Source organism: Myotis yumanensis, unplaced genomic scaffold (assembly GCF_028538775.1).
Source record: "Myotis yumanensis isolate MYYU_CA2020_CCGP unplaced genomic scaffold, mMyoYum1.0.hap1 SCAF_1, whole genome shotgun sequence".
Lineage (NCBI taxonomy): Eukaryota > Metazoa > Chordata > Mammalia > Chiroptera > Vespertilionidae > Myotis > Myotis yumanensis.
Window position 1 is genome coordinate 236,984,196 of NW_027223752.1, and position 22,878 is coordinate 237,007,073.

Below are 22,878 nucleotides of genomic sequence, written 5' to 3' on the forward strand. Positions count from 1 at the left end.
AAAACTAGAAGTTTGAGCTGCACGCCCAGGTTAAGAACACGGAAGCCATTCTCGGCTGTAGCAGCTCCCCGTGGTCCCCTGCCCCAGCCCTCCTAGGGAATTAAGCTCCAACCTGTAAGAGTGTGTGTATGTGTGTGTGCACACGTGTGTTCCCTGCTGTGCCCCCAGCCCCCAGGACAAGAGCTGGCACATAGTAGCTGCTCAGCTAATGTTTGCTGCGAGAAAGAGCAAGCTGGACACATCCGGTTGTTTCTCCCCACACAGGCGTGCGATACTCCAGGCCCTGACCTTGTCTGGTTCCTTGCTGGCCTGGTGCTGGTTGGAGCGGCGGGTTTGCTGTAAATGCCCAGGAATGAATGTCCAGGCAGCCTCTGGTTTCTCCAGCGGCTGGGAGCACAGTGTCTTAGAGCAGTGGTTCTCAACCTTCCTGATGCTGCGACCCTTTAATGCAGTTCCTCATGTTGTGGTGACCCCCAACCATAAAATTGTTTTCGTTGCTACTTCATAACTATAATTTTGCTACTGTTATGAATAGTCATGTAACTTATCTGATATGCAGGATGTATTTTCATTGTTACAAATTGAACATACTTAAAGCAGAGCAATTAATCACAAAAACAATATGTAATTATATATGTGTTTTCCGATGGTCTTAGGCAACCCCTGTGAAAGGGTCGTTCGGCCCCCAGAGGGGTCGCGACCCACAGGTTGAGAACCGCTGGTCTTAGAGGAAAGAAAAGGCATTGAGACCCGATTCTTAAGAACAAGTTCAGAGGCAGTGGTGGCCTCGCCCAAGGTGGCCAAGGGGTGGAGGTGGAGGCCAGGCTGGAGTCGGGCCTGCCCTGAGTCCCGAGGCTCTCACTCCACGCCTCCTCCATCCCCAGGTTTGCTGAGAAAGTTAGAGATCCTCAGACTGAACGCTTGGCGGACTGTAAGCGCCCAGTAAACTGCTCCAAGCAACGCCCTCCTCCGCGGATGGGCACCCCTCTCCGCTGAAGTCCGGAGGCCCAGGGGAAACCAAGAACCCTCCCAAAACTCCGGCTGGAAAACAGCTCCCTCCGGGCATGCTCAGTACAAAGGCAGGGCTGGGGCGGGGGCGGCTCAAAGTTTTGGGCGGAAGATCCAGGCTCCTCCCTCAGGCTCAGGCAGCGCCGGGTCCCGGGAAAGAAGACCAGGGAAGGAGACTACACAGGCCGGAAAGTCGGGAGAGCGCAGCGGCCCTGGCCCGCCCGGGCTCCGGGCTCCGAGTCCGGCGTCGCCGACCTGGCGGAGACGGTGCACCGGACGGCGGGCCGGAGCGGTGCCTGCCGGCCGGCGGGATGCAGCCGGGCCGCGGCCTGAGCGCCCCCGATGGCCCGCGGCGGGGCGGACTGCGGGAGCGACGCGCGGCTGCTGCTGGGCCGGGACGCGGTGCAGCCGGTGCCCGCGCTGCTGGCCCCCGCCGTGCTGCTGGGCGCCGCGCTCGGCCTCGGCCTCGGCCTCTGGCTTAGCTGCCGCGCCGCGCGCCCGCGGCCCCGACACCAGGTAGGTCTTCCGAGCCGGTAGCCAGAGTGCGGGGCGCACGGGGCGCGGGTTTCCTAGGTCCCTGGGCTGCGAGCTTGGGCTCTGCGTCCCCTGGAGCGGGATGGCGGGCTTCGCGCGCAGCTGGTCCTTGCTCAGGGCTCCCATTAGGTCCAGGAGGATGCGGGAGGCGGTGCCTGCCACGTGATGTAAACAACCGCTCAAGTCCCCGGGCCTCGCCTCCGCATCGGGTAGCCCAGGGGGCTTGGCCTGTGTTGGGGTCCAACCCCAGCAGGTCCAGGGGCCCCCAAAGGTGTGGACGGAGTCAGCGAAGAAGGAAGGACACGGAGGCAGCGTTCAGTTGATCAGCATGGTTGGGTTTCTCGCCTGGTTCTAGCCAGGATCTCTAGCCAGGATCTGTCCATTTCTCGCCTGGTTCTAGCCAGGATCTCTAGCCAGGATCTGTCCAGGATCTCCAGCCAAGTTCTGTCTAGGATCTCCAGCCAGGTTCTCTCCAGGTTCTCTCCCTAGGTTCTCCAGCCAGGTTCTGTCCAGGTTCTCTTGCCATGTTCTCTCGCTAGGTTCTCCAGCTAGGTTAGGTCGCCAGGTTCTCCAGCCAGGCTCTATCCAGGTTCTCCTGCCATGTTCTGTAGCCAGGTTTGGGGGGTTACAGATAAAGTTTAGCAAGCTCTCGAATTTGCAAATGCAGAATCTGCTAAGTGCGGTCACTGGCCGTTCACATAAAGCCATTCTGTGATTCAAGGCAATCTAACACATTTTCTGAAAAGTCATCCCGTGACATCACTGGTTACAGGGCCACCGCCCTGAAGAACGATGGAATGCGCTTTGACCCAAGTGTTCCTCTGGGGCCTGAGGACATGCTGAGAGGGGGTTCCGGGGCTCCTCAGGGTGACCCCTGGACAGCCTGGCAGGATGCGGCTGCCCCCGAGTGGGAGTGAGAGAAGGGGAAGTGCACACAGGCCAGGAGGAAGCCCGGAGCCGAGCCAGTGTGACCGCTGGGGGTAGGGGCCCTGGGCTGCGCACTTCAACCCGTCCCCACCTTTGGTTTTAGGTAGACGACGCGCAGAGTCTGCTCAAGAATTTGGAGTCTAGTGCACAGACCCTGTCCGAAGCCGGCTCCCCGCCCAGGAGGAGGAAGAGAGAGGCGCGGGCCTCAAAGGATGCGGAGGCTCTGGACGTAAGTGGGGTGTGGGATGTGTCTGCCCAGGTGCATGCTGGGGTCCTCTGTCCCCCCTGCCAGCACAGGTGTCCTCCAGACGAGCCTCTGACAGAGCTGAGGTCCCAGTGGGCTTCCTTTTGAGGCATCATTTACACACAGTAACAGGCAAGCTTTTCAGCTTAGTTTGATGAGTGAAAGCTGTGTACACCCTTGTCACCGATACCCCAGTCAGAGACGCTGCACCCCCTGGAAAGCTCCCCAGCGCCCTGCGCCCCTTTCCGGGCTACCCCCCACCCCAGCCCCTTCCCGAGGCGACCACTGCAGCATTTCTAGTGCTGTGCTGGCCTCGCTGTTCCAGGCTTTTACACGTGCGTCTGGTGCCTGCGTTTCCCCGTGTCTCGCCTTCGAGATGCAGCCTCGTCCTTGCACCTGTCAGTCATTCGTCCTGTGATCACGTGGCCCGTCATGGGGATGTGCCCGGCGTGGCGCTGGCCGTGGCCGCTATTCCTAATAAGGCCTCTGTGAATGTGTGTATAGGTTTGTTTGTTTTCATTTTGTTTTATTTCTTTTAAGTAAAAACTAAGTAAACATCCAGGAGGTGGAGTCCTGGGCCTTGGACGGAGATATTCAAAGATGGATTCTCCCTGGACCCCCTTCCTGGCCCCCCACTCAGTCCAGCCTGAGCCTCCAGGGAGCCTCGCTTCCTGGGTGGGATCCAGGATCCTGGAACCCAGGCCCAGCTCTGCCACCTGTTTGCTGTGTGAGGTGGGGCAAGAAACATACCCTCTCTGAGCCTCAGGTTTCTCAGCTTTATGATGACAGTGATCCGCCGGCTCCCGGGGTCCCCATGAGTCGCCTGGGATCATTCCGACCGAAGCAGTGTGTGCAGGGAGCCACGGCCTTCCCCCTCCCAGGAGGCACGCTCATGTTTTCTCCCTGCGGACTGTTTAGCTGTGCCCAGGCCACGCCCTTGACAGGCTAATAATTGCCAGAGCTGAGTTAACGATCTGCCCGCTCCAGGGACTGGCTGCCCGGGTGCCCCTGCCCTCTGCAAATAGCGCCTCCGAGACTGGGCAGGGGACTGATTCTGACAGGGTGCGTCCAGCTGACCCCCGTGTCCCCTAAGGCACAGAGAACCGAGGCACGGTGCCTCCTGTCCCTCCTGGTCTGAGCTCTGGAGAAATAGCTCACGTCAGCCCAAAGCAAACACAATCCCCCGGGCTCCGGGCGTGCGGCTCCCAGCCCCGGCTCGCTGCTCTGCGTCCTGGCCTGGCAGTGGGCGAGACGGCCTCTCCGTCCCTTCAGTCCTGCTCTCAGTCATTTCTGAATAATGGCATTGCTTTGGCGGAGGAAGTTTTACATGGAAATTTCCGCTGCATCCAGTTTCCTGAATGACCGCGTGGCTGGTGCTAGGAGGTCGTCAGAGCTGGGGGGAGCTCTGAACTGGGGAGCCCTGAAAGCCCACACAGCCGGGCCCGCAGGCTTCGGACGCCTGTGCCCTGCCCCAGGCCGTGCTGAGTGCCTCCGGGCCTCCATCCGCTGACAGGCACCGTGACCGGCCCTGGGCCTGCCCTCGAGGGGATGGTGCACCCCAGGGGACAGGACAGAAGAGCCACAGCAGTCTCAGGTCTCCCTCGTGGCTGGGGTCACACCATCAGCTGGGACTGCGTTTTCCTGCACAGGCCCGGGCGCCCCACCCTCAGGTCCTGCTTCCATAGGTGTCAGCTGGACCAGCCTCTACCCTAGTGATGGCGAACCTTTTGAGCTCGGCGTGTCAGCATTTTGAAAAACCCTAACTTAACTCTGGTGCTGTGTCACATATAGACATTTTTTGATATTTGCAACCATAGTAAAACAAAGACTTATATTTTTGATATTTATTTTATATATTTAAATGCCATTTAACAAAGAAAAATCAACCAAAAAAATGAGTTCACGTGTCACCTCTGACACGCGTGTCATAGGTTCGCCACCACTGCTCTACATCCTTTTCTTCTCATAACTATGGGTTGTTTTAATTGATTTCAGAGAGGATGGGAGAGGGAGAGAGAGACACACCCAGAAACATCAAAGATGAGAGAGAATCATGGATCGGCTGCCTCCTGCACACCCCCCACTGGGGATTGAGCCCACAACCCAGGCATGTGTCCTGATCAGGAATCAAATCGAGACCCCCTGGTTCATAGGTCGACGCTCAACCCCTGAGCCATGCCGGCCGGGCAATGCTTTTCACAGGAAGCGCAGTTTTTGTTTTGTGTCTCCCCGCTGAAAATGAACCCCCGGAAGGCAGGGACCAGGCCTTCCTCCCACTGTTCACCTCTTCTGTTCTGTCCTCTCACTCGATGTGAGGAGGTTAAAGTGGCCGCGCCCTCTCTGCTTTCGCGTGGAATTCTCAGCATGGGTGTCTCCTCTTGTACGTCAGCCAGGCCTGTGATGTCACATGGCCGCGTTCCATCGGGCCCGCCCCTGCTTCGCAGACTCGGCTGTCTTGAACTTCTTAATCATTTCGGAATAAGACCCCCGTATTCATTTTGTACTGAGCCCCACAAATTATGTAACCAGTTCTGAAGACAGACTTTGCATCTTACTGCCATTCTTTGCTTTTGTCCTAAAAAAGCAGAGAGCGAGACTGGATGCTGGGGGCCGGGGGGCGGTCCTCCCCTGGGGTCAGAGGGCAGCCAAGAGGGTCGGCAGTTGGGCAGTGACGGGAACTGCATGTTTAAAAGGTCATCTGATTGCCCAGGAGGATGAAATGGAGGGTGTCGCCCTCTCAGCCTTGGTTTGCCCCTCCGGAGCCAGAGATCTGAGTTCAAATCCCAGTTCTGGCATGTATTAGCTGTGCAGCCCCGGGCACATGGCTTAACCTCTCTGTGCTCATCTCTCCTGTGTGAGAAATGGAGACAGAAACCGCTGTTGCCAGACCCTTGGGAGCTTAAGGATGAGGCACATGTGGGAGGTTTCCCATTCTTGTCACCTAAGCCTATTTCTGCGAGTCATAAGGGACGAACAGAAATGACGAGAACCGGGCCCTGCCCCTCCCTGCCCTGCTCAGTGGGGCTTCATGGGGAACCCTCTCAGGAGACATAAGGGGCCTGGTGCTGGCTCGGGCAGGTGCTGTTCCAACCTTCCACGTTGTGAGGAAGTAGAAAAGCTGTATTTTTCGCTCATTGTCATGGAGCTCTTTCTTCAGGATTCAGCTGCAAAGCAGGGAAGTAGGAGTGGGTGCGGTTTCCCCCACCAGCCTCTTCGAACTGGTGGGTGGAGATGGCTGGAGGTCTGGGCGCCAGGCTCCTGACTTAGTTGCCTGCTCACCTTCTTCCACGTGCTGGTTGTTTCCAGAACATTCATTCAGCACCGACTCTGCCACGTGCAGGGGGACGTGCTGGCAGGGGAGAGATGTGAGAGACGCGGGATGGAGAGTGGCTGGGAAGAGCCATCCAGCTGCGGTCAGGAAGGCTTCCGGGGCGGTTCCTGAGCAGGGCCTTGCTCGCGGGCTCCTCGCCATCCCTTCCAGCTGCGTGGTCTCGCTTCACCTGCGCGGCCACTTGCTGGGTGCTCCACCTGCGCGGTCCTGGGGACAGGCACCCACCTGGGCTCTGTCTGGGAGGACCAAGGCTCAGAAGAGTGAGAAGACCGCCCACCTCTGCTTTTTGTGCGAGGGAGGGTCTAACCCCAAGTCTTGCGTGATTACTGCCGCGTGTAAGTGTTTATGCCGGCGGCACAGCTAAAATTACTCAGTCGGACTTTTCCACTAAAATGTGCACAGTTTTAGGAACGCTCTTGTTCATTATTGTCATGGTATTTAAATCCTGATTTCTTCCAAAGGTGAAGACTTGGAATTAAATGCATGTGCTATTTAACATCTGTCAGTACATCCCTCCCTCCCCCATCCAGCCATCCACCATCCACCCACTTGTCAATCCGTCTATTCATACCTATCCATCCATTCATCTGTCCATATACCCACCCACCTATTTGTGTGTCCGTCTGTCTATCCATCATCCATCCATCCATCCATTCATTTACCTGCCCATCTATCTTTCCAGCTGTCTGTACGTTCCTCTATCTACCCATTTGTCCATTAATTCACTCATTCATCCATCTGTCCACCCACTTATTCACCTGCCCATCCATCTACCCATCTATCTGTACATTCATCTGTATACTCATCTGTCCACGTATTTGTCCATCCATCCATCCACCCACTCACCTGCCCATCTATCCATCCATCCACTCACCTGCCCATCCATCTATCCATCCACCCATCTATCCACCCATCTATCCATCCATCCACTCACCTGCCCATCCATTTATCCATCTGTGTGTTCATCTGTCCATCCATCCCTCTACCTGTTATCTGTCCATCCATCTCTCTACCTGTTGTCTGTCCATCCATCCACCCACCTGTTGTCTGTCCGTTCGTCCATCCACCTGTTCCCCTATCCATCATCCATCCTCTGCCGAGGGCGTGCTTACTTTGGCCTGTGTGAGCCTGTGGTCCCTTTCCCAGGCCGCCGACACAGCGCGGTGTGGCACTTTGGAAACCCTTGGCGGTTTATCCTTCGTCTCGCGGAAGCTCCCCATGCCGTTTGTTCTTCTTCCCAGGAACGCGAGCCGTCCTTCAACAGCAACGTCACAGCATTCGCACTGAAGGCGAAAGTCGTCTATCCCATCAACCAGAAGTTCCGGGTGAGAGGCCCGAGCTCCGTCTCGGGAACCAGTCGCTCAGTGGTGCCCTGGAGGTCGGGGTGCAGTCTTGGGGTTCGATGGGCAGTTCAGGTTCTACTTGTGGGTTTATGGCAGCCAGTGTAATAGGGATGAGCGTGAGGCTTTGTCACCGAGCAGCACTTAGGGGTTTGGTGGCAGTGTGGTCAGGGCCAGGGTGTGCCTGGGTGTATGAGGTAAGGAATCACCATGGTGTTTGTAACCCGGGGACACCAGGGACAGCACAGTAGGACAGCGCCCACCCCGCTCGAGCAACACTAATACAAATACCGATACTGACACAGCTTCCAGCATCTCATTCCCAGACCCTGAGGTTCACGCCAGCAGCTGACACTCCTGAACACTTGCGGTGGGGCCGGCCTTGTGCTAAGCGTTTGTCGTGCATCCGGCATTCCAGCCTTACAGGCTCCTATGAGATAAATAATACTGTCGTCTCCACCTTACACAGAGGAAACTGAGGCCCAGAGGGGCTAATGACCTCCCGAGGCTGCTGCAGAAAGAGGCGGGTCCAGTCACCCCCCTCACCCGGCTACAGGCCTTACACCAAAGGCAGGCGTTCATACCCCAGCCGGGAGCTTCGCAGAGAGCGGGCTATCCCCTGGCGCCTCAGGAGCCCCCAGCCGGCGAGATGCTCTGTGGGAAAAAGAGTTTCCTGGTCAAGAAAGTTGAGGAAAATGCTGGCGGGAAAGAGGACAGGACCCCGACTCAGTCCGAAGTCCCCCCGGTCCGCTGTGTACTGCAGGCCATTTCCTGACTTCTGGGGCCTCAGTTTCTTTATCTGTGAAATGGGAGCAATGGGCCCTCCTGCCTCACCCAGTGGTTTGGGTTAAATCGGACAGTAGACGTCAGGGCTGAGGCCCGTGTGTGACAGCTAAGCCTGCACCCGTTCTGTTCCTAGATCAGCACTTGCCTGGGAACAGCCAGAGCATATCGAAGGCTCTGAGAATTCCCACCCCGAGGAAACTAGTCCACCCTGGTTCACACAGACTTTCCCAAATTAGATTCCCCGGGGAACCCTTACGGTGAACAGAAACAGGTGGCAGTTCATGGACCTGTTCCCTGGAACACACACTGGGAACCACTTCCTCCCTTAGCTCTGTGTGTGTGTGTGTGTGGGGGGGGGGGGGGGGGGGGAGCACTCCCAGAGCAGGGGCATTTCTTCAGCACCACACCCACGGCTGGGCCACCTCCCCAGTGGCCACTGGGCATGGCTCGGGGTCAGGGGAGCATGGTCCTCACCCGGGAGGCTGCCCCGTCTGGGAGGGACATGGTGTGGTGTCAGGCTGCACAGAGAGGACAGAGGCCTGTAGGAGCTGGTGTGGGCTGGGCGTCGGAGAAGGTAGGCTCTGGACTCTGTCTGGGGTACGGCTGCTTCCTCCCAGCAAAGAGCGGGGAGAGGGTTTCAGCCTGGGGGGCAGAGCCCTGCTCAGGCTGCGCCCTCTTGAGGTCATGGCAGGAACTGCATTTCTTTGAGCCAACCCCAGGGCAATGGCAGGTCTGGGGAGAGGAGGTGGCGCCCACGTCAGTGCAGGTGAAGAAGAGCTAGGTGGTCAGCGGGTTAGTGGACAGAGCTGGCCCCGGGTCTGAGACAGCAGCGAGACAGGTGGGCCAGGGCCGGGGGGCTGCTGTGGACACGGGCAGGTGGCAGCTGAGTGCCAGGTGAGGGGTCATCGGGGCAGAGACAGGCTCCTAGCTAAGGGGTGGGAGCCTGGTGCAGAGCCTTGGCCTCTTGGGGACAAGAGAGCTGTGACACGGGTCCACTCCCACCCCTGCCCGCCTGGCCGCCCCGGGAGCCACTGTCCAGTGTTACGGGTGGAATTACCGCGTCAGACTCCTGATGGTCACGTGCACTGAGTCCCATGTCTCTTCTGCCACCCCAGCCTCTGGCCGACGGCTCCTCCAACCCGTCTCTGCATGAAAACTTAAAGCAGGTAGTTCTGCCCAACCAGCCGGTGGAGGCGTCGCCGTGCAGCAGCCTGGGGAGCCTGAGCCAGGCTGAGAAGGACGAGTGCAGCTCCTCGTCCAGCATCCACTCGGCCGCCAGCGACGACAGGTTCCTCCGCCGCACCTTCCTCCGCGTCCACAGCTTCCCCGAGGCCCTGACCTGCGAGAGGTGAGGAGGGCGGAGGGAAGATGCGGGCCCATGAGGCATGTGGTTGTCAGAGGAGGAAACAGAGAACAGAGGCCCAGAGAGGTTAAGCAACTCAGCCAGGGACACACAGCCGCCCCGTGTCAGAGTGGGACCCTGTCTCCCTCTGTCACTTGCCATGTGGTATTGACCCGCATAGGAGTTAAGGAGTCAGGCTCCAGCCGCGGAGAGACTTCAGGGGACCCTGATACGTCACCAGCATGCCTGTGCATGGCATAGCAGCCAGCACTGAGTAGGCGCCTTCCAGTGTGCCCTGTGCACGGCATCGCAGCCAGCACTGAGTAGGCGCCTTCCAGTGTGCCCTGTGCATGGCATAGCAGCCAGCACTGAGTAGGCGCCTTCCAGCGTGCCTGTGCATGGCATCGCAGCCAGCACTGAGTAGGCGCCTTCCAGCGTGCCTGTGCATGGCATCGCAGCCAGCACTGAGTAGGCGCCTTCCAGCATGCTCTGTGCATGGCATCGCAGCCAGCACCGAGTAGGCACCTTCCAGCATGCCCTGTGCACGGCATAGCAGCCAGCACCGAGTAGGCGCCTTCCAGCATGCCCTGTGCACGGCATAGCAGCCAGCACTGAGTAGGCGCCTTCCAGCATGCCCTGTGCATGGCATCGCAGCCAGCACTGAGTAGGCGCCTTCCAGCGTGCCTGTGCATGGCATAGCAGCCAGCACCGAGTAGGCGCCTTCCAGCGTGCCTGTGCATGGCATAGCAGCCAGCACTGAGTAGGCGCCTTCCAGCATGCCCTGTGCATGGCATCGCAGCCAGCACTGAGTAGGCGCCTTCCAGCGTGCCTGTGCATGGCATAGCAGCCAGCACTGAGTAGGCGCCTTCCAGCGTGCCTGTGCCCGGCATCGCAGCCAGCACTGAGTAGGCACCTTCCGGGTGTTGGGCAGAGTGCCAGGCAGTTTGCAGGGGGTACTTATTGCATGAGCATAAGGAACAGTCCATCCCATCCCCTGCCCTGTCTCTTCCGCCAGTGGGAGCCTGGGACCGGTTCAGTGATGGTAACTACTGGTCAACGAACTAATTCCCCCTGCCAACCTTATCAGGTGGGGGCAGCTTTGCCCCATTTTATGAAGGAAATGTGCCCTGACCAGGAATCGAACCATGACCTCCCTGTTCATAGGTAGATGCTAAACCTCTGAGCCACACCTGCCGATCAATGGTTCTCTCTCATCATTGATGTTTCTACCTCTCTCCCTCTCCCTTCCTCTCTGAAATCAATAAAAATATGTATTTACGGAAGTAATAAAAAAAATAAAGTGAGTCTCAGAGAGGCTAGTGACCTGCCCAAGGTCACACAGCAGATGGTGATGGAACCAGGTTTGACCCCACCACCTTATCTCCAAAGCCCACGCTCAAAATCTTCAAACTATCCAGCCTGGAGGAGGGCTCAGCTCGTGGTCAGTGGCCAGAAACTCACTCTGGGGCGGGGGTGTGTTGTGGGGGGGCGGGCCGGTCCTCAGGCCTGTCTGCTCTGACATTCGGTGAGCTCGAGGGGCCGTGGACGCGGCCAGGGCTGTGGCATGAGTGGGCTCAGAACCGGAGCTTGGTGAGGACCCTGCAGGTGGCCCGTGGCGGGAGGGACGTGGCTGGACTGGAGCCCCTTTCCTCGCTGGGAGAGGCTGTGTCTGAGCCTTGGACTTAGAGGACATCTAACCGTTCGGGGTTAGTCATTCAAAAGGCCTTTGCCTGTGTCAGAGAGAAGGCAGAGCCTTTCCCTGCACCCTGCCGCCGACCGGCCCTGTGACCGCCACCAACACTGATTTCTCCGGCCCTCGATGTCCTGCGTCAGCGTCGTCTGCACGGTGGGCACAGGATGTCCACGCTGAGCCCTCAGGAAGGCGGCCTGTGATACGGGATGCACGTGCCAGTGTCTTTCTCCCACCTGCCGTCTTCCGGCTTCGTCCTCGGTGTTCAGGCCAAGTCCCCTCCGGTCACGAGTGGGTCGCAAAGAGCTCCTGACACTGGTCTCGTAGACCGTGTGGCTATTGGGAATCTCCGCGCGCGCACACGCTGCGGATGTAAAATCTGGGGGCAGGACCCGCGAGGCTGGTACTGAGCAGGGACGCCCTATCTGTCACCCCCCTCCCCACCTCAGACACTAAAGGTCTCGCTTCCTCTTGCGACTTTGCAGCGCCGACCTTGACCTTTGCATCTATCACCTCCACTTAAAGGATCTGCTCCAGCTGGACGCGGTGCTGAGGCAGGACGAGCACTCGGTAGGTGGCGAGGGGCTCGGCACCCCTCAGGGCTCCGGCACCGCGACCCGGGCACCGTGCGCCGGGACCCCCGGGAGGTGGGTGTGGGGAGAGAGAGCCAGCACCTCGGGAGGAAGAGCCATCTTAGGAAGAGACCCCAAGCTGGGAAGGCAGCTCCTGTCTGTGGGTGGGTGCCGGCTTCACTTTACCCAGAGAGGGAGGGAGAAAGAGAAAAAGAGAGACCGAGAGAGAAAAGGAAGCAGAGAGAGAGAGAGAGAGAAACAGAGAAGCAGGAGGGGGGAAGGAGAGGAGGGAGGGAGATTCTGTTGTTTAAACCTTTGTTTCTGTTACGTTCCCTTCTTTGGCAATAGATGTTTATTCAGATTTTTAAAATGTGCCTCATTGACCTCCTTCCGAGAAAGAAGCCTGATGACGAATTCTACCAGAAGATTCTTTCTAAACAGGAAAATGTAAGTCTTCAATCTATATTTCCAGGTAATTGGAAAATAGCTTATTACAATATTAGAGGCTGGGTGCACGCATTCGTGCTCCGATGGGGTCCCTCGGCCTGGCCTGCAGGGATCAGGCCAAAACCAGCTCTCTGACATCCAGGGTCCCTGGTTGCGAGAGGGTGGTTCTCGGGTGACACACCCCAGAATCGGGCCCCCTCCTCTCCGGTTCCAGGTGTGTCACGTGAGAACCGCCGCTGCCAAGTCACCGCAGCTCCTGTGTTGAGTGCCTGCTCCCTGGTGGTCAGTGTGCATCATAGATACTGGCCAGTAGGATGGTCGCTTAGGCTTCATATTAATAAAAGGCCAAGAGGCGTCATGACTGAAACGACCAAACGACCAGTCACCATGAGGTGCATGGAGCACCTCTCGGGCCCTCCCCCATAGCCCACAGGCACCTATTGCAGCAAGGCTGGCGGCTGGCAGGCAGGCGGGTGGGCGAGGCGGGCATGGCGAGGCACTCGCAGATGGGCAGGGCTGCGAGCATGGCCGGGGTGGCGGGTGGGTGGGTGGAGCTGCGGGCGCAGTAGGGCACACGCGGGTGGGCGGGGGCCACTCGATTTCGCACGCTGGGCCTCTAGTTTATATATATATAGATACACTTTTAACGTAATACAGAGATACAGATATGAGTACAGATGTAAAAACCACAATGTGGGCTAAAATGGGAAAAAACATTGGAGGCAGAAAAGTGAGAAGAATGTTAGTCATGTTCTCTGTCCAAGGGAGTTGCTGTGGGCGGGACTTCCTGTTCAGGCTGGGGCGTTTTTAAATATCTGATTTCCCAGGGCTTCAGAGTGAAAGATGCTGTTTCATTGCTTTCTAAGCCTGGTCTACTTTTTGTGGGGGGTGAGGACTATAGAAGAGAATAATCCATCATTCTCGAGGCTCTACGTTTAAGGAGAAAAATCGATTTCTATCATCCAACCTTAAATAGGACAAAACCCATAGCACTGACGTAGGGTTAAGAAATATTACCCGGGGGGAAGAAATAAGTATTCCATGAGAATGTGAAAAACAAAAGCATTTCTTTCTCCAGAACTTAAGACACATCCAACTTGTTCTTTATTTTCTCTTTTGCCTTTTGCAGGATTTGGAGGAATTAGAAAAGGGACTTCGGGTCAGACTGTCAGACACGGAGACGCTGGGCGCCGGCGACTCCCAGTACATCACGCTGGCGGACGTGGAGAAGAAGGAGAGGGAGTACTCCGAGCAGCTGATCGATAACGTACGTGATGGGCTTGTTCCTGCGTAAAAGCCGGGGTTTGGGGACAGTCCAGCGGGGAGATTAGGGAGTGGATGCGCCTAGAAACGTGTTTAACACTGGGATTTCCTGCTGGGTCGGCCCTGGAACCAGGGATCCTCTCCGAATTGAGTGATGGAGAAGGTGTCATTAAGGGCCAGGATTTTCAGAGGGAGGCGTCTTATTGTTATAACCGATTCCTCTGGCTTAAGTTTTAGATGGGCCTTCATATCATTTAAAGCAGAGGTTGCTCTGACCCTGTGTGGGTGCAGCGGGTGCTGGCTGCCACCTCCTCACCCCCTGGGCATCTCCTAAAAGCAGGTTTTAAGTTCCAGAGAGGAGGGCTTCCGGGGGGCGGGGGGGGGCAGCGGGGGGGGGGGGTGACAATGACAGGTGAGCAGATGAGGGTTACAAGTGTGACAGATGGGAACACAGGAGCGCTGAGGCGCAGGGGAGAGAGGAACCGTCTTACCCCCGATTAGGGAAGTTTTCAGAGAAGAAAGGGCCACTGAGAGGCTGCCTGGGAGAGGTGTGGTGCTGGCCAGCAGGCGGCAGAGAAGACAGCAGGGAGCTGAGAAGCAGGCAGAGGGAGCTGAGCAGAGCCTGGCAGAGGGGCCTCCTCTCACCAGGAGGGGGAGTCGCTGAGGGTTGCAGCAGAGGGTGGCTGGGTCCCCTCCTGCTTTGAAGGGCTGCACAGGCTGCTGTGTGGAGGCCGGTGGGAGCTACGGGGCTAGTGCACTGGGGTTTCATGAAGGTGTTGCAGTGGGTGGAGGGTAAGGAGAAGTGGGAGCCGATAGGATGGGACGTAAGGAGGTGCAGGGGCAGGGCAGGGGGTGCAGAGAACTGTCTACAGAAATCAGGACCCAGATTGAGAACAGGCTGGGAGGGGATGGTGGGCGGGGTCTGACCAGGCCCAGGGGGGAGGTCGCGGGGAGCGAGCGCGTTCTCGAAGGCGGCGGCGCGCAGGAGGGTCTCAGCCAGGAGTCCGACAGGCACATGGCGTCCAGGCTGCACAGCTCAGGAGAGGGCGCACGGTCCTCGGAGGTTCTGTGAAGTCCTGGTGACCCACGAAGGAGATGCCCCGGGCCCAGGACTGTGTGGAGGACGGCAGAGAGGCACCTGGATCCTGCCCACAGCGAGGAGCACGGGCGGAGGGGGCCTGGAGGCACCAGGAGGAAGTCGTGTCACGGACGCCCGGGGAAGTCAGAGGTTCATAAGAAGGACGGCCGAGTGTCCTGGCTCCCGGGGTGGAGAGGAAGCCGCAGGCTGGGGGACATGCAGTCTGTCCTGGGCAGGAATGCGTGGACGAGCGTCCACGTCTCTTACGGAGGGCGGAGAGGTCGTCTGACGGTCGAGGGGACAGCAGGTGTGAACCTGCAGGGGCGGGGTGGGTCCGATGGGATGAGCTGCTGACGGGCGGCGAAGGGTGTGCTGAGCTGCCCGGAGGCCCCAAGATGGGACAGGAAGCTTCTGAAGAGGCGCCAGTGCCTCTGGGTGATGTTCTGTCCTGGCCGAGCCCGGCCCTGGCGTCGGCTGTCAGGATTAAGCGAGCCTCAGGTTGTCATTATCTCTACCTTCAGCCATAGCAGCCAGGTCAGTGTGGGCTTCTGGGGCCACTGACCCCTGACCCCTCCCACGCGGGTCCAGCAAGAAGTGTCCCTCTCAGCCTCAGAGACGGGCACCAAGGAGATGCTCCAGCTGGAGCTGCAGGGACCTGCCCCAGATCCGCTGCCTCTGCCTCTCGCTCGCTCCAGGGCCAGGGCCCATCCCCTGCGCCTGGTCCTCGTCCTCGTCCGCTCCAGCTGTACTGTTTCTGGAAGGAAACTGCGTGCCACATGCACCCTGCACGTCATAAAGCAAAAGACGCTGAGACCCCGGGGTCACTGTCCTCGGTGCTGAGGCCACAGGGACAGCCCGAAGCCGGGCATTCGCAGCCACTGGCCGTCCCAGCGCCGTGCCTGACGAGATGGGGCAGGAAAAAGGGTTTCCAGGAGGACGTTCCCACGCTCAGCATCGTCTCTGCCGCGTTCTCTCTGGTGCTTTTGGAACGAGAACTAACATTTCAATGGCCGTTCGTGCTGTTATTTCCAGGACACGTTCAATCTCTTTTAAATCTCTGGAAGATTCCTAGAGGGCACTGGAATTCACGCACTCCTCCCCCGCCGGCAGGACTCGCCTGCTGGGTGTCTCCGCCTTTAAGCTGGGAGATCCCGGGGTCCGCAGCTCATTGCTGTTCACTATGTGGAACAGGAGGAACCTCTGGAGAGTGTGACGCTGCGAGGTGAACGTGCCCCGGGGGGTAGAACTGTCCAGAATCTCGGTCTGTGATACGCAGTGATTGCAGTTCCCACGCCTGACCATATGGCGTTGCACTTTCTTAACTAAGTCTCCTCCCCTCCTGCCTCTCCTCCCTCACAGATGGACGCCTTCTGGAGGCAGATGGAGAGCATCCCGCACTGCCTGGTGGACCAGTTCAAGTGTCCCAGCGCCAGAGCGCGCCAGCTCGGGGCGGCCCTGACGGCCAGAATGATCACTGCGGAGGGGCTGCTGCGGGACTCCCAGGACGTGCAGGCGCTGGTAATGCGGGTGGGAGGGGCGGGGGGTGGGGGGTTTACACAGAGATGGAATCAGGAAGCTCCACGTGCTGTAGAGATTGTCCGGTCAAACACCTTCGTATTGTGGATGGGGAGAGAGAGCCCAGAGAAAAGCAATGAATTCGTCCTTCCATCATCCCTTCAGTCCTATCCAGTCCTTTTTTTTTAAAAGATATATTTTATTGATTTTTTACAGAGAGAGAGGAAGGGAGAGGGATAAAGAGAAACATCAATCAGCTGCCTCCTGCACATCCACACTGGGGATGTGCCCGCAACCGAGGTACATGCCCTTGACTGGAATCGAACCCGGGACCCTTGAGTCCGCAGGCCGACACTCTATCCACTGAGCCAAACCGGTCAGGGCCCTTCTTTCTATCCTTCCTTCCTTCCTTCCTTCCTTCCTTCCTTCCTTCCTTCCTTCCTTCCTTCTATCCTTCCTCCCATCCATCTATCCGTCCACCACCCATCCATCCTGTCCTTCTATTCCATCCTTTCTTCCTTCCATTCCATCATTTCCTTCCTTCCCTCCTTCCCTCCATTCCATCTATCCATCATCCATCCTTCCATTCACCTTCCTTCCTCCCTTCCTTCCTCCCTTCCTTCCTCCCATCCATCCCATTCATTCATCCTTCTATCCATCTATCCTTTCATCCCATCCATCTATCCATCCACCACCCATTCATCTAGTCCTTCTATTCCATCCTTCCTTCCTCCCTTCCTTCCCTCCCTCCCAGGTGTGGAGATGGGGCTGCTCCATGTCCCGCAGCTCAGAGCACTGTGCCTCCCCCCTGGCTGCACACTGACATGATCCGGGAGCTTTACAAGGCACTGATGCTGGGGTCCCAGATGAGCCCCCACCCGAGAGCCTGAGTTACTCAGCCTGGGGTTGGAGCTCCGGTGACCACGGAGGCGAGCAGTCGGGGTTGACGCCCACTGGTGGATGGAGCTTTGGTTTGCTCTCCTGCTGCCTCCCGAGCCACCGAGGGAGCTTCCAGCAATGTCTGCGCCTGGGCCTCGTGCCCAGAGGCCCCTTCTGACCGGAGCGAAGCAGAGGCCCTGGTTCTGCTGGTTGTAAACTCCCCAAACAATTCTGACGTGCAGCTGGGATGCAAACCACTGGGGCCGAAGAAGCTGCAAATCCATCTGCTAGGCCCAGCCCCTTGCAGCTGTGTCACCTGGAGCTGGTTACTTCCTCTCTGAGTTCCAGTTGCTCTGTTTATGAAAGGGTGGTCCTGGGCCTTGTCACAGACAGGCCCGGGGAAGCGCTCCGTGACCTGTAACACGTTAATCACCAGGAGGTTTCTCTGTGGAGGTTTTGGGCTCACCTTGCTGTGTGCAAGGCCCGGGGCACGACCCACCCATCTCCCCTCCCTCTGGCCTTGGGAACTCGTAGGTTACATTTCAGAGCCGTGCACCTGCCCAGGTCACACGCAGCTCAGAACCCTCTAGCGGCCACCCTGCCCCCGGCGCAGACTCAGCTCTCAGACCCGCGGAGCCGGTCCTGAGGAGCCAGAGCGACTCCTGCCGCTTCTCCACAACCATCTGCCCCGAGTGTGGCTGCAGACCAGCGGCTTCCACGTCCCCTGAGAGCTGGTTAGAGACGCAGGTCCTCCCCGCACGCCCAGATCCACTGTGCGCGTTAGCAGACGCCCGGTGCACAAGGCCGCTGGAGAACACTGTGTGCTTCCGTCCTGTACACAGTCCCCTCTCCGCCTGGGCCCTGCTGGAAGAGGCAGGAAGCAGCCGGCTGTGACGCACCTGGGCCACCCTGCCTAACGGCGTGGCCGAGCCTGCGCCCCCGGCCTCAGGTTGGCCGTCCAAGCCCCTTGAGCTGGACTTTAATTTGATCCGGCTGCTGATATGGACGCTCAACAAAGGAAAACGACTTTCCTTTTCTCTTTTTTCTTTATTTATTATCATCCTGTCAGCACGATATTGATGCAAAAAAACCCACACACACAAAAAACACAGTGTAGCCTGAGCTGACTCTGGCCCAGGAATTAGCCAGAAACTTCCAAGTAGGAAGGAGGGAATGAGTTATTCGAGTTCTCAGTAGGCTCTTCCTTCAGCCAACATTTAATGAGCACCTACTATGTGCCGTGTCATGTTACAGAAACCGTATTGCAGACTCGAGCCAGGAACCTGAGCACAAACCACAGTCCTGCCACTTCCTAGCCGTGCGGCCTCGGGCCGTTACTCAACCTCTCTGTGACTCAGTTTGACCGTCTGTAAAATGGGATCGGAGTGGCACCTGCTCCGAGAGTGTCGGAGATCAGACAGGACGTTGATCTCACGTGGGAAGCGCGCATGTCCGGCCACATGTCAGCGGGCAGAATGGACAAAGAAGGCACCGCAGTGCTGCCTGGGAAGGGGGACGGTTAGCTCCCTGCATCCACACCCCCCCGCCCCCACCCCGAGAGGTATCTAGGAATGTGCTGTGATAAACTCTGGAATTTCAGTGCTTGGGCTGGTGTCTGAGCATTTGGCCTGGGCAGGTGGCCCTGGAACATGGCACTGGCCTCGGGGACTCTCAGAACAGAGCCTGGAAGGGGCCATAAAGGTTGTGCTGCCACTAGGAGCCTGGAGGGCCTCCGTGAGCTAAACCAGAGGTGGCTGTCCCGCCGCCGCCCTGCCTGGACCCTGCCACGGGGCACCTGCGCTTATCCTCCTGCGCCCTCTAGTGGCCATGGGCCCTGACTGCTGGCAGGTGTTGCACTGAAGGAGGCAGATTCCCAGCCATTGTCCCTCGGGCTGGTTATGTGGCCTTCCGGGATAGACCTCAGCATCCTTGTCCAGAATCGGGGGATCATCATCCATGCCCCGTTCACACGCTGTTAGAACGCCTCCCCCCCCCAGTGGGGCTCAGCCACAGTGAGGGCAGGCTGGGCAGTGGGTGGCTCAGATACACTTCTGGCATCAGGGCTCTCCAGTAGGTTCCTTAGATCAGAGCCTGTTGGGCGAGCAGGGCTCAGCCAAGCCGCGGAGTGAGTACGAGGAGGCAGGGAGGTGGCCCAGGAGGAGGCCCGCCAGGAGCTGCAGGGAGCTCCCGTGTTCTGGGAGGCCAGGAGTCGGCAGGTGGGTGGGGCCAGGCTGGGGACGAGGCCAGGCTGGTCCTGAAGGCCATGTGCCCCAAGCCCGGGAGTTTGGACTCGGTCTGGGGGCAGTGAGAGAGGGTTGGGGCCAGGGGACTCGAGAGCCACGTCTGCGTCTCAGAAAGGCCCGCTGCCATGCGGGGCCCAGTGTGAGGGGACAGGTGGAGGCTGGGAGGCCAGGCTCGGTCCCAGGGCAGGAGTGACTGTGAGCTGGCGGGAAGGGAATAGGGAGGGGGATCTGAACAGGGCAGGATTGCAGGCGGTGAAGGGGCCGGGCTAACTCGGGCCTCCCGAGCCAGGTGGCGGGTGGGGAGGGACGCAGCCCTGCACCTCTCACGTGGTCCACGTGGCCAGCGCGGTGATGCTGCTCCTTCCAGTGTCCTTACTCTCATTCGACAGCCTCACTCATTGGGCATCTCCTCTCTGTGATAGAAGGAGCCCCGGCCCTGTAGTCCTCATTTCCTGCGTGGGGAGGGGGTCGGGGTGTCTTTCCCAGGAGTCCTGCCCTAAGTCACGACCACGCCCAGGACAAGGTGGGCGGTCCTAAGGTCTGACGCTGGGCATCGCCCCCTCAGTCTCTGAGTCCCAGCACCCGGGCTCTGAGCGCAGAAGCCCTGGCTCCTGTGACCTTGACTCTCCCTGTGCCGCTTCCCGGGCTGTGGCGGCCGAGGCCCGGTGGCTGCGGGAGGCGTGGCTGTGATCATAGGCGTGCACTGAACTCCTTCCCGAAGAGCGACCCTCGGGGGAGCACTCAGTATGTACGAAGCGCTTTGCGTGTGCTCTCCGTGTCCGCCTCGCCACGTCCCCACGAGGGACCACGGGGTCCCCATCTGAGAGGCAGACACGGGAGGCTCAGAGGGGAGCTACTCCGTCTGTGCTCAGCGCTCAGCGAGGTTTGGGGCCAGGAAGCAGCCGAGGCCGAGCGCCGCCCCAAGATTCCCCACCTGACGTCTGGTGCCTCTCCCCTCAGGACCTCCTGGAGAGAACGATGGGCCGTGTGCACATGGCGAAGACGATCGAGTTCCTGAGGCTGCAGATCCAGGAGGAGACCAGGTGCCGGCTGGCCGCCATCTCCCGCAGCCTGGACCTGCTGGCCGCCCAGGGCCGGCTGTCCGGGCGGCAGAAGGAGGAGCTGCTGACCCAGCAGCACAAGGCCTTCTGGGAGGAGGCTGAGCGCTTCAGCAGGGGTGAGCGGCTTCCTCGGGGCCTGGGGCCAGGCTGGGGGCCAGGGGGCCGGGCTGGGGGCAGCAAGAGTCCCAGTTCTGCCCTTGGGGACCAGCCCCTTATATGCTCTGCGCTCGCTTGCCTTCCCCATAGATCGGGGTAGACAGGGCTGCCTCCCTGGCGGGCTCTCCTGCTCCATTTCCTCGTCGGTGATTCCGGCTCACGGAGACCCCAGGGTCTCTCGGCAGAGCCACCAGGAATGTGCAGAGGGCAGGAGGGCGGAGGTGCCCAGCGCCCGCAGCCCTGCACCAGCCACGGGCCCTGAGATGCCGGGTGGGGTGTGCGAGGCAGGAGAGGGCACCCGCCGTGGCCGCTTCCCACACACACGCCTGCTGCTCTGCCGTCTGGGAAGTGGCAGGTGAGGGTTCAAGACATCCGGGCACCGAGGCTTAGTCGGGGTCAGACCTTTGGTGGGGCTGCAGGAAGCAACCTGGCCTCCTCCCTGCAGGGCGGGGACCCCTTCTGCGCCCTCTTCCTCACAGCCTGGGCGAGAGAGCCCGTTGGTGCTGACCCAAGGCTGCGTGTGCCCGGGGCCCCTCGGGTCTCGTCGGGACGTCTGTAGGGCATCTGTGTGCCTCGCGAGCCCCCCAGCAGGTTCTGACCCCCACACTGGCCTGGATCCTGTAGGACCGGGGAGTCTCCGGGTGTCTTGGCTCGGGCCACGGTGACAAGATGGTACCTACAGGGGCCCGGACAGCAGACATTTGTTCTGGAAGCTGGAAGTCCAACTCAGTGTGCCCAGATTTGGTTCCCGGGGAGGGCCCACTCCTGGCTAGCAGGACGTGGCGGAAGGCGCGCGCTCACATCTCTTCTAAGGCCTCTCTCCCCGCTCCCTTCCTCCCTCCCGCCATCTCTGATGCGGGCCTTGGGCTGGAGGACCAGGCTCTTGACACCGGCCTTTTGGAGCACATGTGCCCGAATAATGAAACTGAAATAAACTGGGGTTCGCCCCTCAGTGGCGCCCCTCTTGGTGCTGGCAGAAGAAGCCAGGGAGGTTCTGCTGGGAGAGTCACCTGTGACGTCCTGGCTTATTCCACTTTCAGAGTTTGTGCAGCGAGGCCAAGAGCTGGTCCAGGCGTCGTGGGCTCGCCAGGCGGAGGGCACGGCGCAGCTCATGCGGGCCCAGGAGGAGGAACGGAGGGCCTTCCTGGCGGAGGCGCCACTGACCGCCAACCCCGAGGAGCTCCTCCAGGTGACCCTGCGCGCGACCCAGCTGGCCTGGCGTGGCTCAGGCCCTGTCACCGGCATCCAGCAGACGGGGGCACTTCTCGGCCTCCCGTGGGTCCGCCCAGTGACCGAGTCCTCTGAGCCTGCATCCCCGGCTCCTGGTCTGCACACCGGTGACCAGGGCTCCGCAGGGCGGGTCTCCCAGGCCTGGGCAGGGCCTGCAGCACTAAGCCAGAGGACGCTGTCCGGGCGGCCTGTGTCCAGGAGAGAGCAGTCAGGGCGGCCTGCAGCCCCTCCGCCTTCTGGCTGGACCAAAGCTCAGTACATGGCTTTCCTGGGTCCAGGCTTGCTGGTCCCTGCCGTGGCCTCAGCCTGCAAGCCACAGAAACCCCGTGGCCCCATGCCTCACTTTTCTCAGATATAAACCAAGGGTGAACGTCCTTTTGATCTGAGAGTTGGGGGCAGGTGGAGAGAACTGTGCATTTTCGGCGGGGGGGTGGGGGGGGGTGGTTGTGCATTTTTCTGTCCGATTCAGCTCCTGCATTTACTCTCAGGCTTTTCACGGGGTCCTGGAGCGGCAGAGGGTGACGCGCAGTGACCTGGAGGAAGAGGAGAACTTCAGGGCCACCGAGGCCGCGGCGACGCTCTGCCAGGTATATGGCCCCCAGGTGGGCCGGGCTGAGAGCCCTCAGGATCTGAGTGCGTGAGGACCGCACATCCTCCTGGGCCCAGGCCCCAAAGGCCGAGAGTGACTCGCCTTGCTTTCCGAGGCCTGTGCAGACAGTGGCCTGCAGGGGGCAGCGCTGGGAGCAGGGAGATGGGGAGGCATCATGGAGAGAGAGCTGGGGCCGGGTCTGTTTTGGTGGCCAGCATCAAAGTCTCCTCCGTGAAGATGGGGTAGTGAGCTTTCTTCACAGGACTGTCCGGCGGTTTAAATAAGCTTCCACAGGCAGAGCACAGAGATGCTGTGGGCACGGAGTGAGCATCGTACAGCGTTATAAGTATTCTCGTCCTCACTGTCTGTCTAGGAGGGTTCGCGTGCACAGGAGGGTGCGCGTGCATGGGAGAGCTCTCGTGCATGGGATATGCTGACAAGGTACCTCACCCTGCAGCCTGGCAGGCTCTTTCCCAGACCTCTCCCAGCAGGATATGGTGGGCACAGGGCTATGAGAGAGACACCATCATGGTATGGTGGGCACGGGGCTGTGAGAGAGACACCATCATGGTATGGTGGGCACGGGGCTGTGAGAGAGACACCATCATGGTATGGTGGGCACAGGGCTATGAGAGAGACACCA

General features: G+C 59.4%; 1 protein-coding gene across 2 annotated transcripts in view; it reads left to right on the plus strand.

Moving 5' to 3' along the window:
• The first annotated feature begins 1,112 nt into the window (after positions 1–1,112).
• The window catches only part of EVC (EvC ciliary complex subunit 1), a 45,986-nt gene continuing 24,220 nt past the window's right edge, over positions 1,113–22,878 (plus strand). For both annotated transcript variants that reach the window (XM_070399506.1, XM_070399514.1), the window contains exons 1-11: positions 1,113–1,524; positions 2,573–2,698; positions 7,286–7,369; positions 9,286–9,518; positions 11,688–11,772; positions 12,123–12,221; positions 13,351–13,488; positions 15,922–16,080; positions 20,160–20,376; positions 21,457–21,605; positions 22,135–22,233. In XM_070399506.1, the coding sequence (XP_070255607.1) occupies positions 1,351–1,524; positions 2,573–2,698; positions 7,286–7,369; positions 9,286–9,518; positions 11,688–11,772; positions 12,123–12,221; positions 13,351–13,488; positions 15,922–16,080; positions 20,160–20,376; positions 21,457–21,605; positions 22,135–22,233 (1,563 nt within the window). In that variant the 5' untranslated portion in view covers positions 1,113–1,350. The remainder of the gene's footprint in view (positions 1,525–2,572; positions 2,699–7,285; positions 7,370–9,285; positions 9,519–11,687; positions 11,773–12,122; positions 12,222–13,350; positions 13,489–15,921; positions 16,081–20,159; positions 20,377–21,456; positions 21,606–22,134; positions 22,234–22,878) is intronic.